This window comes from Plecotus auritus (assembly GCF_963455305.1).
Source record: "Plecotus auritus genome assembly, chromosome: 3".
In the NCBI taxonomy this organism is placed as follows: Eukaryota; Metazoa; Chordata; class Mammalia; order Chiroptera; family Vespertilionidae; genus Plecotus; species Plecotus auritus.
This window is the reverse complement of record NC_137772.1, coordinates 192,909,421-192,927,308: the sequence shown is the minus strand read 5'-3', so window position 1 is coordinate 192,927,308 and position 17,888 is coordinate 192,909,421. Positions and strand designations below refer to the sequence as shown.

The 17,888-nt window shown below is 38.3% G+C and overlaps 1 protein-coding gene across 1 annotated transcript in view; it reads left to right on the top strand.

Moving 5' to 3' along the window:
* Positions 1-11,737: 11,737 nt before the first annotated feature.
* Positions 11,738-17,888, top strand: part of IRAG2 (inositol 1,4,5-triphosphate receptor associated 2) — a gene marked incomplete at its 5' end in the record, with an annotated part of 32,766 nt that continues 26,615 nt past the window's right edge. Inside the window, 3 exon segments of the mRNA XM_080662327.1 lie at positions 11,738-11,768; positions 11,771-11,807; positions 12,590-12,671. Of these exon segments, the coding sequence (XP_080518453.1) occupies positions 11,738-11,768; positions 11,771-11,807; positions 12,590-12,671 (150 nt within the window).

The following is a 17,888-nucleotide window of genomic DNA, read 5'->3' as shown; positions in this document are numbered from 1 at the left end:
TCTGCCCTGATTTTATTAGCTAGTTTGGACCCATCTTGTGGTAGAAAAGACCCTTCCTCTTTGTTTTCTTTTAAGCAGTCATTTTAGGGTTGGACAAAGTACTTATGAATTGAATGTGTGTCAAAATATTAAATATGTGTGAACGTTCCTTTAAAATGTATTCTTTACATATATATTTTTGCTTTACAAGTTAGAATATTTTTTTGTTTTTCTATATTACCTAAAAGTGGGTAAGTGTTTACTAAGGATTTGGGTGAGAAGACAACTGTCAAATTACAGATGTCAGATTATTTATAAGTTTATTTTATTCTAAAAATGTGAAAAAACCACCATAAACATATAAAGCTTATGTATTTGACCATGTATCAAACAATTGCTTTTGTTCAGCCAGCTTCTTGTTCTAAGTATAAATGTTCTTTTTAATAGGAAGCTATTGGTTTGGATAATAAACAACAAACTATAAGCTTAAGGCAAGCTAGAGATGGAACGTCTCAGATGTGTTTATTTTGGATTTCTTGTACCCTTTCTATTGTTATCTGAGATAAGAGTTTAAAGGAACTGGCTAGTTCTAAAGTAGCAGTGGTTATGCAACATTTTATTATTATTTTCAACCTTGTAGAACTTGCTAGCTTTTAATAACTCTAAGTATTGGATTATTTCACTCTGTCACACAATGTAAGGCTTGCTTTGAATGACACAATCTGTGTGTTATTTTAATATTGCCCAAAGGGCCTCAGAGAAGGTCCCTTTAGGATTAGAAGTGTTCGTGTTGAAGGCATGAATAATAACCAAATTTGATTTATGATGTGTTTGCTTTGGACACTATGCTAAAAGGACTAGTCTTTTGGTCCGGTTATATTTATCTTTTGATTAAATCGATACCATACACCCCCCCCATATTTTATAAAACTAAGAATTTATCACTCCTCCCAAACCCCCATGATTTCTTCTTTGAAGTCAACTTTTGTAACTTATCTCAAAATATACATTCCTGAAATTATGAACTTGTTACTTTCTTCCTAGTTTATCCTCAGGAGATAATTGGTCCAGATATTATTAAAATTATTAAACTATTCAACCCAGCTGTCCTGGGTTGAATGCATGCATTTTCTTGGGGTGGATGAAGTAGGGTGGATGCCTCCTTTCTGTCCCTAGGTGCTCACAACCTGCTTGGCTTTAGGAACTCCTCTACTTAACTGTATTTTTTGCTACATGAAGAAGGCAAACGTGTCAAGATTGTACTCTTACAACCATTTGCTTTTGAAGATCTTCCTAATAATTCTCTTAAAAATCAACCTTTGCAAGAAGAGGGAAACTTAGGTAGCAGATATTTTTGACAAGTTCTATAGAGCAGACTTTCCAGACAGGCTGAACAAATGTCATTGAGGTAAGATGGTGATCACACAAACATCCTCGCACCTTCTGCCATGACCACTGCCACCACATGCTGTTTGAGTTCTGAGTCAACATTTGAATTCTGGGTCGGAAAATAAAAATATTGAAATCCATTGGTTCTTCTGAAACTTTCTGGTTAGCTTCATAAAGTCATTAAGTATTTAAAGCAACTACTTGCTGTTCCATCTAAGAAGGGCTCACTAGCAAATGGTGTGGGGATGCAGTTGTTTTGTTCATCTGCTCAGGTCAGTGACAGTGGTCACAAACTGGAACTAGGAAGCTGTTTATGCCATTTGACTAGAAATTCTGAACTTAGTGCTTAATGAATAATATTGTTCAACTTTTCAATTTGCCGCCAGGACTGGACTGATTTGTGACATAATCAGCATACGTGCTTGCCTCCATGAACTGAGCCATTAGAACTGCTAAATTTCTTGAATGGTTACTTATAGGTTTTCCTTTGCTTTTTACCTTTGTGTGTACCTAAGTATCTTGTTACAAAGGCAATACTGGATAAGTAAATGGGGAATAAAAACATCTTAGATCTAGGGTGTACACTCAACATACTAGGGTGACTCTAACATGAAACTTACACTAATTGATCTAATCTAAACCATAACCCCTTTACTATTCATGCTTTTTTTCTTTCCTATCTGACATGAAATTATCATTGAGTCACTCATTCAATAGACAATGAGGGAACTACCTTTAGAAACCAAGAACATTTCATTGGGAAGAGAGCCTGAGAAGGTTCTATTTGTTATAACTCCTTTTTGAACAGTGTCTATGTATGAACTGTATAGTTTAGAGAAGGCTTTCATCTAGATGATATCACTGGAAACACTTCTAGCTTGCTATTCTTAGCATGGAGGTCATGAGATATGGGACAGACAGCAGCCTTACAACTTTGCGGATGGATGCAAGGTGAGAGCCCCATGACCTCAGCAGTCGGTACACCAGAGGGAAATGAGACAGGAAAGGGGCATTCAGGTGATGGAGACACTTTAGGATAGGTGTTGAAATGTGAGCCAAGGAGAAAACCAAAGTCAGATATAGCTCTCTCAACACCTCGAATGGGATGGGGGCCTAAATTTTCCCAAATGAAGGGTGCTGGTATGGATAAAGTAGCCCAGGAGGCAGCATAGCTTGATGATTAAGAGCATGGGATTTGAAGTTAAACCTATATTCTGATTCCTGCCAAAGAGAAACTGGAGAGAGTTGGGCAAATCACTTGACCTCTCGGAGCCTCAGTATCCTCTTCCAGAAAATGCAGCAGTCGCTCATTTACCAGTAACATAACAAATGCGAAACAGTCACTAGTGCTTGGTCATACTTGGTGCAGACTGTTCCACTAGTGAGCATATTCCTGTCACATTAATCGCCTCAATTCATGATTGGCAGATGGGTAGTGGCATGTTAGTTTACTATGGAAGTTAGATTGTTTTAGTCATGATTTCTCTGGGAATAAGATCTGGTTGGAAGGAATAGAACTATAACCTTGCTTGGCTGCTGACAGGCAGCGGGAGCCCTTTCTGCCCGCTTTTAAGAAAATTAAAAACAAGTGTCTGCTCCTGGGCCTCGCTCCCCAGAGAAGCACTGCCCCTGCCTTGTGGGGCTCTGGCTTGTGGCCGGCTGTCTCACCTCCTGCATCACTTTTGCGGCCCTGCCTCAGAGTCCCACTGCCATCAGCCTTTTATTAGCACCCGCCAGCACCGGGCCATTTCAAGGGTCAACAGTATCTGGTATCCTGCGAGGCAGCCTTTGGCCATTTTCCCATGCATGTCTCAGTGACCCAAGTTACCTGCCTAGGTACTAATAACTCAATAACTTAGTGCTCTGGTTTCTACCTACCCCGAACTCATCAACCCTGCTATTTTTGTTCTTGTTCTAGTTTTAAAATTATTTTTTATGGATGAATAATGAGCATACCATAAAAAGTTCAGATCTTAACTTTACTCTTCAACCAGTTTGACAAATGCACATGGAAACACAGATTTTCTATAACCCCAGAAAGCTCTCCTGTGCGCTTGCCAGTCACTCCCCCTTCCCCGCCTTCACCACCACAAGGAGCAACCACTGATCTGATCTCTGACACTGACGGGTTAGTTCAGCCTATTCCAGAATTGAGTTATACAGTATGTACTTTGCATGTGCCTGCCTACTTTCCCTCAGTATAGTATTTATCCGTGTTGTGTTTATCAGTGGCATGCCCTTTTCATGGCTTAGTTGTATGTCTCTGTATGAACATTCCATAATTTGGTTATTTTTTTTTCTATTGGACATCTAACATATATACAGTTTTGGGTTGTTATAGAGAAAGATGCTATGAATATTCATGAATGGGTCTTTGTGTGGACATATGTGTTTTAAAAAATATATTTTTATTGATTGTAGAGAGGAAGGGAGAGGGAGAGAGATAGAAATATCAATGATGAGAGAGAATCATTGATCGGCTGCCTCCTGCATGCCCCCTCCTGGGAATCGAGCCCGCAATCTGGGTCTGTGCCCTTGACCAGAATTGAACCCGGGACCCTTCAGTCCACAGGCTGATGCTCTATCTACTGAGCCAAACAGGCTAGGGCTGGACATATGTTTTTATTTAACCTAGGATAAATACACTAGGTCATAGTGTAGTTGTTAACTCTTAACTTTTCAAAAAACTGCCAAGCAGTCATCAGTAGCGTTTGTAGCACATCACACTCGCACCAGCAATGTGTGGGAGTTTGAGGTGCTCCACAGCTCCAGCATTTGGTGGTGCCAATCAAAAGATAGACGTTTTCACCACTCTTCTGAGTGTCTCATTGTGATTTTCATTTGTTATACTGGTTGGCTGTATCTTCTTTATAAAGTATCTAAGTCTTTTGCCCATTTAAAAAATATATATTTTTATTGAATTAGAGAGGAAAGGCGGGGGATAGAAAGATAGAAACATCATCGATTGGCTGCCTCCTGCATGCCCCCTACTGGAGATGGAGCCTGCAACCTAGGCATGTGACCTCTTTGGTGCATGGATGGGCACTAAACCACTGAGCAACACCAGCGGGGCATTGCCCATTTTCAAATTAGTACATTTGTCCTTTCGTTATTGTGTTGCAGTTGCAGGAATTTTTTACATAACATATATAAGTCCTTTGACAGATATATGTGATATATGTTTTATAAAATCATTGTAGTTTTCAATGAACCCTGATATTTTTAATGAACAATTTTATTGAACATGAGGTAACATATATTGTTATAAAAGTTCTTACTCCCTAAAAGTCAATCATAATTGATAGCTAAAATTATTTCAGCTCTAATATTATGGTTTTTATTTTCAACAGTCAATTAATTGTGGCCCTTTGCCTGAAAGCCTCATTGCACAGTCATTTAGAAAACTGTTTTATCTCAGCTTCTTCCAAAGGCAATGTATCCAAGACACCTGGTCCCAGCCTACAGCACAGATGGCAACAGCAGGGGATGCAGTGCCCATTTTTTTCTTGCTTCCATGTGAAGCCTAAATGTCCTAGAGACATGGCAGGTCCAGCTCCAGATACATGAAGGAGAATGCAAAGGTGAATGCAAATTAGGGTCATAAGCCAGCTTGTTTTGCCTTGTGAAACATATGGAAATAGTTGCTACACATTGCACAAAGCATCTGTTGAAATAAGGTTTACAATTTGAATGTTTGGAGATGGACTGTTTCTAAAACCCAAGATTGCCTCGTAGGAAAGCAGATGGGCAATTTAGACAGTCTTATACTAACTTGTTATTTCTTCTGAAACACAAGCTTAATTTGGAAATTCAAAGGCAGTGTTTTGGAGATATACAACCTTCAGAAACATAATGTTCCCAGCCACTTTTGAAAGCTTTGGTTGCTGTTGCTTAGATGTAGGTCAAGAGGAGGATAGGACCTTATTTCTTAATATAGTTGACACAGAGAATTTTTAAAAATTGAATATTTATTAGAGTTCTAAGTATTAAGAATTTTTTAAAAGTTTAAATGACTCAAATATGTTAGAAACTAATGTCCTCGTGCATGGATTCATGCACATTCAAAAGAAATTAATTAGAAGAAATATTTTAATACCGCTATTTGCCCTTTCTCTATAATAGAAGTGTCAACCAAATTCACGATCAACAATGACAGATCAAAACACACGGGTGCGATTGGCTTGCTTTGATGATCCTTTTGATCCTTTGTCCTGCACAGATACAATTCAACAACATCTTTAGCTGTATATATATCACGCATGCACGAGTCAAATTAGCCTTTTATATACATAGATAAACTTGCTTAATTAGACCTCTTTCTGACTTAGCTAAACTTTTTCCAGCCCAGTGAAGCACCCCAACTTCTCTTTTAGGTAATTGTCAGTAACACAGCAATAAATATCAACATGAAGTAGATTACTATTGTAGATCACGCAGGGAGAAAAAAAAGGGCAAAATATTTAACTGTAGCAGTGTTTGACTATATTCTGCACAGTAAGAAAACCTGAAGTCATTTTCAAGGTCCACCATTTCTTCTTTTCAGTTGGGTCAAGTTTCTAAACTTTCTAAATCTCCCTTATCTTGCTAATGAAAACAATGTAGGATTCTACTGAGTCTCTTATCTACTTACTCCAGGATCAAATGAGATGAGGCACAGGAAAACACTTCACAAACATTTGGTTGAACTATAAAATGTTTGCACCTGGCTATAAAGCAAGTCAGTTCCTGGGCTGAAGAAACTCCAAGGAGGCTTGTCACTAGGGAGAGGAAGCCAGGCGTTGCTACATGATATCATTACCTGGTGCCCACAGCGATTGTCCTGGGCTGGGCTGGGGGCTGCATTTTGCACCATGGGTTCTCAGCAACATTGGCTGCAATTTGGTGGGGTGTCGCTCCAGGGTGGTGACAGGGCCTGTGTCCCACTTGGGGAAAGCTGAGTGTTGGTTTTTCGGTACCAGGTCCATGGTGCCATTTATTTTTAAATGGCCAGTGTGTGTCATGGCAGCTCCTGCATTGGGCATCTGCCCCCTGGTGGTCAGTGCTCATCATAGCTACTGGTCAGAAGGAAGGACAGACACTTAGCCTTTTATATATAGAGATAGTTTTAAAAATATATACTTTCTCCTTAGTGGGACTAGTAACACTATCTAAAGCTTAGTTGAGAAATTAGTTTTTAAAAATACTCTTACAAAATAGAATTTTATGTGGGTAAATTTCCACATAATTAAAGATTTTTAAGCTTTTTTCTGAAAAAGATTATGTATTTATATAATGCTAATATGTATATATATATATATATACAATGCTAGTATGTATATATGTGTGTGTGTGTGTGTATATATATATATATATATATATATATATATATATTAGCATTGTTTTCATGGCTCAGAATATCTTTAGGCTATTGCAATATCAAACATTTTTTACTTAATTTAAGATGTGTTTTGGACACCAGAGTAGCTGCTGTTAATTTTCTTGGCTGTTAGTGATTTGAAAAAAAAAAAAAGTGGCAGCTATTAATAGGCCTCCATCTAGCAGAACTTCCTACCCTCATTTAATTTTTGTTTTTAATCATCTGTGGGCTGAGAACACAGTCAGCTTGTGAGAATTATGTATAAATTCAGAGCCCACTTTCTGAGTGGATGTGTGAGGCATTCCCACATGAACAAAAGGCATGGATATCAACATCTATTTTAGTTGTTCAAAAACTTTGGGCCTATTTTCTGGTCTTGGCTATATCTCCAAAGAATGTGGAGTAACATACAAGTAATATATTACTATGTGGTTCAAAGAGTTAAATAGTATTTTTTCCCATTTCCATTATTCTAGAGATGAGAATTTGGAAGTTATTGGGAAGCAGATTTTAGTTAAGCAGACACATATTTTTAATTTCATAGAAGAGTACAGTGAATTCAGCGCCGAACTGAGAGTCTGATCTCAGTTCCATGAATAACCAGTTATCACTTAAATCCTCTGGGCATCAGTGCTTGCATGATCTCAGACCTGCTTGTAGGACTCTGGGATTCTAGGCCTTCCTTCTAGGGCTCCCTTCCTTATATCTCAAGTGCAGGCTTATTGGAGAGGATTTCTATATCGGTAGGGTGGACTGAATGACCTCTAAGGTGTATTCCCATTTTAAGATTGAATAACCTAAGACTCACATCTAGAAGACAATTCACTTGCATCTATCAAGGTCAAGTTTAAATACTCAAGGATGGTAATGGTTTTGCTGCTCCCATCTGCTTTGTTCTCCTGTTGCTTTGTTTTCACAAGTTGCGAGTTGGGAATGCCACTCTCAGAAGTCCTAATTTTCTCTCGCCTTTCCTCCAGCCCCCAGTTTTTAGTTATTAAAGGTTTATGAAATGAATTAAGGGAAAATGAATTGAAATATTAAGCTGGTTATGAATTCTCTTTACAGCAACAATCAAGTCACCAAGAAAGAAGTTAATCCAAGGACAACTCCATGGCTTCCTGTTTCAGGTAAAAAAAAAAAGAAAAAAGAAAAAAAAACCTCTGCAATGTGTGTTTAGTGTAGGAATGATGTACAAACTGTGTAAGGTTCCAAAGCTAAATTATAATGGATAGTAATTTTAATCATAAAATTAAGTAACCAACTTAGAAGAAAATGGTGGACTTTGTTGTCTTATGCACTGAAAATGGTTAGCAAAACAAGAGGGAAGAGCTCACATTAATGAATGGCTTGTTGGAGACATTACATCTTTCAAAGAGGAGGCATTTAATAACTTATTATCTGTTAGAAAAGGCCAGTTTTCAGTCCCAGGCACCTCCTTTCTGACACACTTGAATGGGCTTTGATGGTTACTGCCTCTTTTTTCTCCTGTTTGAATTAACCTTTCAACTCCTGTCTAAATATCTCAAGATATCCAGGGGAGAGTTTAATGTATTTCTTTTCCTTATGACACTTGGTGAATTTCTTCTTTTTGTTCATAAATGAAGAACATAAGGAACTGGAGGAGGGAGGAGAGAAGGGTGATATTCGCATGAATCTGTTTCCAGGCCATAATGTAGGCACATCTGGTTAAGCAGGAAAAAAGACTTATTCATGTGGGAGATTAAGCTAGGCAGAGTTCCTAAAAAGCCCTCTGCAATAAATTAAACTGGAAAAACCTCCATATCTAAATATGCTTTAATCACTTTAAGAACACCGGTAAAGCTTTCTATTATAACGTAACTATGAGAGATATGTAGCTACCTCTTGGACTAAGGCCATGATTTTATTACTATATAATTTTTATAGGCACCATTTTTACTATTCTGAGTTGGTCTCCCAACAAGCTTCTTTGGCCTCTGCCTAAAGATTTCAATGACCAATCAGTTTTCCTGTTCCTGACCTTTGGCCTTTATTTCTTTAGTAATGGGGAAATTGTCAATGAGAGGTTAACAATTACAAACTTGTTCCCTTAAAGTAGAACACACAATGAAGAACTGGTCATTTCCACCCTCCTCAGATAGCATGCTCTCTCTTAAGTCTAATATGTTCTGTATCTTTGACTCTTTCAACATTCTGTCTTTGACAATACTCCACAATTTTATCTTTACAGAGCTGTTTAGATGAGGAATTTCCTCATTATGATCCTTTGTCCTGCACAGATATAATTCAACAACATCTTCAAGAACAACTGGTAAGTTTAAGTTTCTTGAAACGATATAGTGCCATTGTGAATCAACTCTATGCCAAAATAGAAAATTAAGTCCAGTATATATTAATAGAACTAGAACTCTATACTGCAGATGGAAACCTATTTATTTTCTTGATCATGTTCATGAACACAATCCTGGTAGACCCTAAAAAAAGTGATGTTTAAATATTTTTCTTGTAGTATTGTGAAGAATTAAATAACTAAGCTTGCCCCTCACCCATACCTCTTTCCTCGAAGCCTTTGTTTATATGAAAGTGTCTATTACTGGGAATTGATGATATTAACATTCTGTTAAAAGTTATTTACCTGTGATTTTGAAATTTTTATTTCTATTGTTGAGGGTATTATAGATGTCCCCCATTTTCCCCTGCTTTGCCCCCCTCTGCCAGCCTCCCAACCACCCCAGGCCTTCACTGCACTACTGTCCGTGTCCCTGGGCTGTGCATATAAATTATTTGGTTAATCTCTTTCCCCCATCCTTCCCTCTGAGATCTGTTAGTCTGTTGCATGCTTCCATGTCTCTGGACCTTTTTGTTCATATGAGTGAGATCATGTGATATTTGTCTTTCTCTGACTCACTTATTTCCCTTAGCATAATAATCCGCAGGTCCATCAAAGCTGTCTCAAAGGACAAGGGTATTGATTATGTTATCATTCTGTTCAGTTATGGAACTGTGGTTTTTAATAAGAATTATACTTTATGTATAGAGTATACTCTTTGACCAAATTCATGAAAGCTTTGTTTCTTGGCATCATTAATTTGCTTCCTGACCTCTCTTGCAGGGTTATTTGAGACCAGTTATATTCTTTCTACCTTTGGAGATGAAGAGAGTAGATTATAAAATGTTAGGTTATTCTACTTTAGATAGCTAATATTACTTGACTTTCTTTTCAGAAGCAGTGTTGCCATAAACAATATAGTGGTCAAGAAGCAAGAATACATAAGACTCCCCTGACCTTCAAACATACATGCTGGTACACACCCCTGCTGGGTAAGCCTGGATAGCCTCTCTCCCAGACCTTATCAGACAGAACTGGGGTAGGGTTATTTTTGAAAGGAAAGTAATCACAATTCTATTTGTATAGGAAGAGTTGCTGAATATTTGGATATTTATCCCTGAATTTAGTCAATCAACTTAGGTTTCAGCACCTACTCTATGCAAGGCACCATATTTTGTATAATAGATAATAAGTCCTAAAATAGCTCACAGATTATTGGTGAGATAAGACCTGGGCTCAGAGAAGGCTCCCTAAAAGAAAAGAGAGTTGAACCAGGCCTTGAAAGATGGGTTGCATTTTGGAAAGTAAAACTCGTGGAAAAACTATTTCAACTGGGGACAATGAATGAGGAAGAATGCAAGCCCAAAGAATGCAAATTCCTCAGTGCTTGAAGAAGAGTAAAGTCTGGACAAGTCATTTTGGACAAAGAGAAGTTGGATTGGGACACAGTAGAATCTATGTGTGGAGCAGGTTGTGGGTTAAACTGTGGACTACTACTCAATGTTAGGCTAAAGAAAAAAAGCTTTATCTTAGGAAATGCTCAAAGTAGTGACATCTCTTGTCACAACCTGGATGTGTTTAAAGCAAAAGTTAATGGCTGGTTCGGAAATGAAAAAATAGGATGATTATCAAAATAAACTTAAGAAGGAATGAAAAGGAAGTGATTTGTAGATCATCCCAAGTACAGAAAGGAAAACTACTGCCACTACCAATGGAATGGCCATTTGGTGTCAGACCATGATTAGTGCTAGAGGTGATTTTACTGACATTAACTTAGTGATAACAGCGACACAATAACCACGACAACACAGTTCTCTGCTCTTCACATATTTATTATCTGATTTCATTCTCACCACATCCCTAAGAGGTAGATGCTAATTTAATTCCCATTTTAAAGATAAGAAACATTGAGTTACTAATTAGCCTAAGCTCATGTGTCACTTTATATGTAAGTAAACTGAAGCTCAGTGTGGTTTAGTTATATATCCAAGATCACACAACTGGTTTGTAACAGAGCCAGTAGTTGAACTAAAAACTTGTGGTTGACTCCAAAGCCTAGATTTTCCCCCTATTTCCTATAGTCATTAAGACAAACAAACAAAAACAAAAACTGTCTGTTACTCTGACAGGTTCCAACCACAATGTCTTTTCTCTTTAGGGATAGTAAACTATTTCTGTAAAGGGCCACATAGTAAATATTTTAGGTTTCACAGGCCATATGGTTTCTCCAGCAACTTCTCAACTTTACTGTTGTACACACAAGCAGCCATGGACAATACTGAATGAATGGGTGTGACCGTGTTTCAATAAAACTTTATTTACAAAAACAGCTGGCTGGATTTAGCCCTCTGGCTGCAGATCCTTGACCCCCCTAGTTGCTTAGTAGGCAAGGGTTTTCTGAACCCACCCCACCGCTTTCCCCCCTGCTTTAAAAAACAAACAGTTGGAATTTCTACCCTATATAATGAGACATCAAGGGAGAGGAGGGTTATGTTCAAGTGTTAATAGAATTGAATTGACTTCTGCTTTTTAAGAAATGGTCCCCATCTCAAGAGAGAGAAAGAAAATATACATATTAGTTTAAACCAAAAGTAAAATTGTTTTTATTCTTTTCTGTTCTGCTACAGATGCCTTGCATCTGGATAGTCTTACACTGATTCCAAGACCGTCACTGACACCTTTCTCATGTATAGCTGACCAAATCCATGCTTCAGGTGAAAGGCCCAAATATGGAAAAATAGAGGATGGTGCTTTGGATGTGACTAGAACACACAAGTAAGTTAAAAGAGCAAAATATACCTACCCTCCTCTTCTTGGGCGGCCTGTTCCTGTTGCCTAACCTTTTAATCATTTAGGTTTTCATATCCTGAGATCATAACATCTTTATTGTGGAACTTTTCTTGTATAAAATTCTCTAACTTTCTGAACATTGACAGTTTTAAAACAAAAATGGCTCTGTAGTTTTCTTGAAGTGCAGTTTTCTTGTTCTTTTGAATTTCATAATATCCACTCGGAAAGGTAAGAGACAAAAAATTAGGCTACCCAAAATGTTTCTCAGTGTTCAGAAATATACTATGCACTGCTAAGTTCGCTTAGCTAGGTGTTGCTCACACATTTATTCCTTCGCACTCAGGGTTCTCAAGCCTTTTCTCTCACACACCCTCCTCTGAAGCTCGTCTGCACTTGCTTACCTTTCTCAGTGAACAGACTGACCTTCCCTAGGAAGAGCTCAGGAACCACAGTAGAGTTTATGGGCACTATCCACCCCAATGAAATTTCTCTCCTGAATTGAGGGTGAGGAAGCAAGGCTTTGAATTGCAAATTCTTCATTTTCATCTTTGGCTAGATTCTCTGTAGTTTATAACCTCTCTCTAATGACAGTTGGAGCTCTCTTTCATTATACCTTATGAAATCCATGAATCCATAGAACTTAATTAGGAATTTGGTAAAACTGGGCGGTGGCAGGGGGGAGAGGTACAGGGGAACTATGCTGTAATTTTGTATCTGCTGAAATGTGCAATTTTCCCACCTGTAGTAATAAACTTCTCTATTGCCAGGTTCCCAGGCCCTACAACTGGCCCCCACCCGGGAACAGATCTTTCTAATTGCATCAGGATGAATGATGACCTAAGTATGGAAGTGAGTGTTGGACTGTATTTTAACTTCACTTTTAGGACTACCATATCCTGGTCCTTTTCTACACTAGTCTTTCCTTTTTCTTTCTTTTTGTTTTTAGGGTGTTTTTTGTTTTGGGGTGGTTTTTTTTGTTGTTGTTGTTGTTTTGTTTTTGTAAATACTGATGACTTAAGTTATGTGAGTATTTTCATCTGTGCAGGTAGCTGGCTCCCCTAACCCCTGAGTTGTTCAAGGATCAACTGTATCAAGGATACTCTTTAAAAAAAAATGTTTTATTGATTTTTTACAGAGAGGAAGGGAGAGGGATAGAGAGTTAGAAACATTAATGAGAGAGAAACATCGACCAGCTGCCTCCTGCACACCCTCTACTGGGGATGTGCCCACAACCAAGGTACATGCCCTTGATCAGAATCGAATCTGGGACCCTTCAGTCCGCAGGCCAATGCTCTATCCACTGAGCCAAACCGGTTAGGGCTTAAGGATACTCTTATAGCAAATATGAATCTTATACCACAAAACTCAAATGCATAAGAAATGTCAATCTTTGAGGGCAGGAAATTAAAATTCAGTTATTTGGGGTTTTTCTACCCCTCTGTAGTAGAAACTCAAGAATATATAATCAAAATTTTTTAATGAAGTATGCTAAACTTTTTGTTTGAGAGGCAGGCTGGTTTAGGATTTAAATTCACTTCTGACTAATAAGAAGTCTCAGGTCCCATTGACTGACTCTTTAAGAATTGAGCTCAAGGCTAGATCTTTGAAGTGCTGGTACTTTGTAAAAAATCATACAGTAGAGCAATACCCAGAGAATAGCATACTTGCTGCAGTGATGTGCTAATGGTACTTCTCCACCCAAGAAAAGAAGAACACTAAAGGACTGAGGTCACTTAGGTGAGCTCCCCAGGTCATGAAGATGTATCTTGAGCTCCTTCCTTGGTCTACAGTCTGAGCTCCATGAGCTTCTCAATCAAATGGAGCAGACAGTTCTATTTCAGGGTCTGAAAATCCACATTCATTCATATACCAAACAATTCATCAATTTAAATTATTCAATTAAATACATTTCAATATAGTTACAGAGTTGTGCAACCATCACTGCGATCAATTTAAACACATTTGTTCACCTCAAAAAGAAACTTTATACCTATTAGCAATCTATCTCTATTACTCCCCCTCCCCCAAACTCTAATCTCTAGGCAACCACTTACCTACTTCTGTCTCTATAGATTTGCCTATTCTTGATATCCTATATAATAAAAGGGTAATATGCAAATTGACCAAATGGTGGAATGACCAGTCACTATGACGTGCACTGACCACCAGGGGGCAGACACTCAATGCAGGAGTTGCCCCTTGGTGGTCAGTGCACTCCCATGGGGGAGCGCTGCTCAGCCAAAAGCCGAGCTCACAGCTAACAAGCACAGTGGCAGTGGCAGGACCCTCTCCCGCCTCCATGGCAGCAGGAAGTGGGCCTAAGCCATCAGTTGGACATCCCCCGAGGGCTCCCGGACTGCAAGAGGGTGCAGGCTGGGCTGAGGGACCACCCCCCCACACACCCCGAGTGCACGAATTTCATGCACTGGGTCTCTAGTCTTATATAAATGAAAGCATACAATGTGACCTGTTGTGCCTGGCTTCTTTCACTTAGCATAATGTTTCAAGATTCATCTATCTTATAAGTATTTTATTCTTTTTCTTTAACTGAATAATATTTCACTGTATGAATATACCACTTTTATTTACCTATTAACCAGTGTGGTGGGCATTTGGGTTGTTTCTACTTTTTGGCAATTGTGAATAATGCTACTGTGAACATTAGTGTATAAGTTTTTGTGCAAACATATGTCCTCAGTTCTTTTGGGGTACATATCTGAATGGAATTGCTGCATCATGTGGTAACTCTATGTTTAACATTTTGAGGAATTGCAAAACAGATTTCCTAAGTGGCTACATCATTTTACATTCCCAACAGCAGTGTATGAGGATTCTCATTTTCTCCACATCCTTGTCAACACTTGTCTATCTTTTCTGATTATAGCTATCTTAGTGGGTGTAAAGTGGTACCTCCTTGTGGTTTTGATATGCATTTCTCTAATGACAAATGCTGTTGATCATCTTTTTATGTACTTGTTGACCATTTGCATGTCTTCTTTAGAAATATGTCTACCCAGATCTTTTGCTCATTGTAAAAAAAGGGGTTATTTTTCTTTTTACTACTGGGTTGTATAAATTGTTGTCATTCTTCTTTTTAAGTGTATGTGTCTGACACTTTTGTGTTCCTTAGTACCCATCCTATTGAGTGGCTACGAAAAAGAAAGAAAAAGGAAATGAATCTATTTTTCTATTAACAGTTGTTGTAAAGTTTTAATAAAGGAAGTTGAACTTGGAAGCATATAGGATATTTGGGAAGCTTACAGGATGTTTGTTTATTAGTAATTTCCTTTTTATCTGGAACTGATTTCACCAAGAAGGAAGAAACAAACATCAGTTGTAGACCAGGTACTTCGTAGGAAAGCATTTCCACATGTCATGTTATTAATCCTCTCTGCAACTTTGATCGTAGGTATTCTCTACCTTTGCAGATGACACAGTGATGTTAGAGAGGTTAAATAAGTTGCACAAGATTACTCAACTAGTAAGCAGAAAACATGGGATTCAAATTCAAGTTTGTCTAGCTTCACAGGATAAGCTGTTCTCACTGCCCCTCTTAGAACACTGAGTTTGGGCGTTTCAATCATACTAATTCCCCATAGTAACCTTGGAAGTAGTTTTTTGGCTAAGAAATGTTCTGGCTTATGTATCTAAAAGGACTTCCCAATCCACTCTCACTAGAATATGTGACTGAGTTGTTTTGTCTATGGTATTGATATCTATTTAAAAATAGAAGCTAACAGAGATCATAATAGAAACTCGTTTCAAATGCTCTGTGGCTGGGGGGCGGGTGGTGGTGGTGGTGTATAGTTTCCCTGAAGGTTTTCCTGTTGTCTTCTGTGCCATTTCTTCTCCGAGAGTCCCAGGAATGAGGCTGTCGGCTGCACGTTGTGGCTGTTACCACCAATTCTCACCATTCCGTTTCTAGGTTTCTGATTCACTGAAGAATCTGCACAGCCTGTTCGCTGCACAGTTCACTTCCTCATGCCTGTCCCTTGAGTAAATCCCTGCCTCTCACCCCTTCGTGCCCCCACGCCCATTTCTTAAACAAATGGAAAGCTCTCCTTAGAAAATGCTTTCCTAAGCATTAATAGTAAGTACAAGGAATTGAATTAAATATGAGATGAAATATATAAAAATCATAATCTGTGTTCATCCCAGTGACCCATAAACATAAATCATGGTGTTTTCTTCACTCTTTGCCTTCAAACTAAAGAATTTTTGTTATTCTTGAGAGCCTTCATAACAAACAACTTGACCTGGCATTTGAGCCCCTGTCTAATCTGGTCACAACCTAACTTTCCATCCTTTTCCTCATTACTGCCTATATTAGTCCCTACCTGCCAGGCAAACCAGATAGTGTGTCTTGTCAGAATATATCACACAAACCTGTTTATGCTGTTTACCAGAAACATTTACATGTCTCCATTTCTCACATTATATTCAACTGTCAAGTCCCATTTCAGCAACCAACAATGCCACAAAACCTGTCTTGTGGGAGCAAGAAATGTCCACAGTAAGCATCTCTAGTCTTCCTTGAGGTGGACATCATAATGCATGAGAAGTCAAGAGACCAGGTTTTTCCCTGGTTCTTTTTCTGTGTAACTATGAAAAAGTCATGCCTTTCAGGCCTTGATTTCTTCATTTCTCCACTATCCCACTCAGGAAAATATAAGTTCTTTTAGACCCCAGTAGCTCTTTGTTCTCCCCTATTGTCACCTATATTCTGGTTCCATTATAAGTCTTTGTTTTCTTCTATTTATTTCTGTAGTAGATTACCAGCTTGGTGGAGAGTGCCTTTGTTTGGCCACTGACCAATATGCATCTATCTTCCTGCATGAATTTGGTGAACAGTGGCTTTCCCATTGATAATTAATGAATGCCCATTTACTTACTTATTTTTGTGCTTCCTTCCGTTTCTATTTAAGATATTGAGAGTGAACACTATTGCTTTCTGACTCATTTTTTAGACTGGTGTTCCTGAGAACTTGAGGTTTATTTTATATTTTTTTGTTAATCTTCTCCCAAGGATATTTTTCCATTGATTTTTAGAGAGAGTGGAAGGGAGGGGGAAAGATAGAAACATTGATGTGAGAAAGACACATTGATTGGTTGCCTCCTGCATGCACCCTGACTGGGCTGGGAATAGAGCCTGCAACTGATTGGATTCTAACCTGAGACCCTTCAGTCCATGGGTCAACACTCTATCCACTGAGTCAAACTGGCTAGGGCTTGAGGTTTATTTTTTGTTCTTCTCCCATATTCATAGAGGAAGCTATATTTTAGCCTCTTATTCAGAAAGCACAGTATAAGATAAAAGTGAACATCATCTCTCTCACATTGATGTCTCTCTCTCCCTCTTTCTTCCTCTAGAATCAATTAAAAAACACATAACTTTCCATTGCCCAGCCACTGTGGCTCAGCAGTTGAGTGTCAATTCAGGAACCAAGAGATCACTGGTTCAATTCCCGGTTAAGGCACATGCACAGGTTGCAGGTTCGATCTCCATTAGGGGGTGTGCAGGAGGCAGCCAATTGGTGATGTTTCTCTCTCATTGATATTCATATCTCTCTATCCTTCTCCTTTCCTCTCTCTCTAAAAATCAATAAAAACATACTTAAAAAAAAAGGTGAACATCAGTATTCAGAAGAGGATCTTTGGTCAGAAAAGGACTCTCATGAGGTTAATATCTCAAAAAGAACATCCTATAATTTGGGGCCCAATTTGGGACATTCTTGGGGAGGGTAAAGGTACTTTATTGACCCAGGAAATTTTATTTATTTGGGATATTTTAGTGTAAAGAGGAAAGAAGGTAGTCAATTATTTCCAGTCCTTCTCTTTTAGAGATTCAGACTGAAATATTTATGGAAGTAATGTCTGTGATATCTGGGATTAGATTCAGAACAATGTAGGGGTGAGTTTAGCGGGTCACAATATGGGTGAAACAAGATTGGGCATATATTGAATATTATTAAATCTAAATAATTGCACACAAAGGTTAATCATTCTACTTTTGTATTTATTTGAATTTTTTCCAAATAAGGACTTAAAATCTTTAGCCACTTAGCA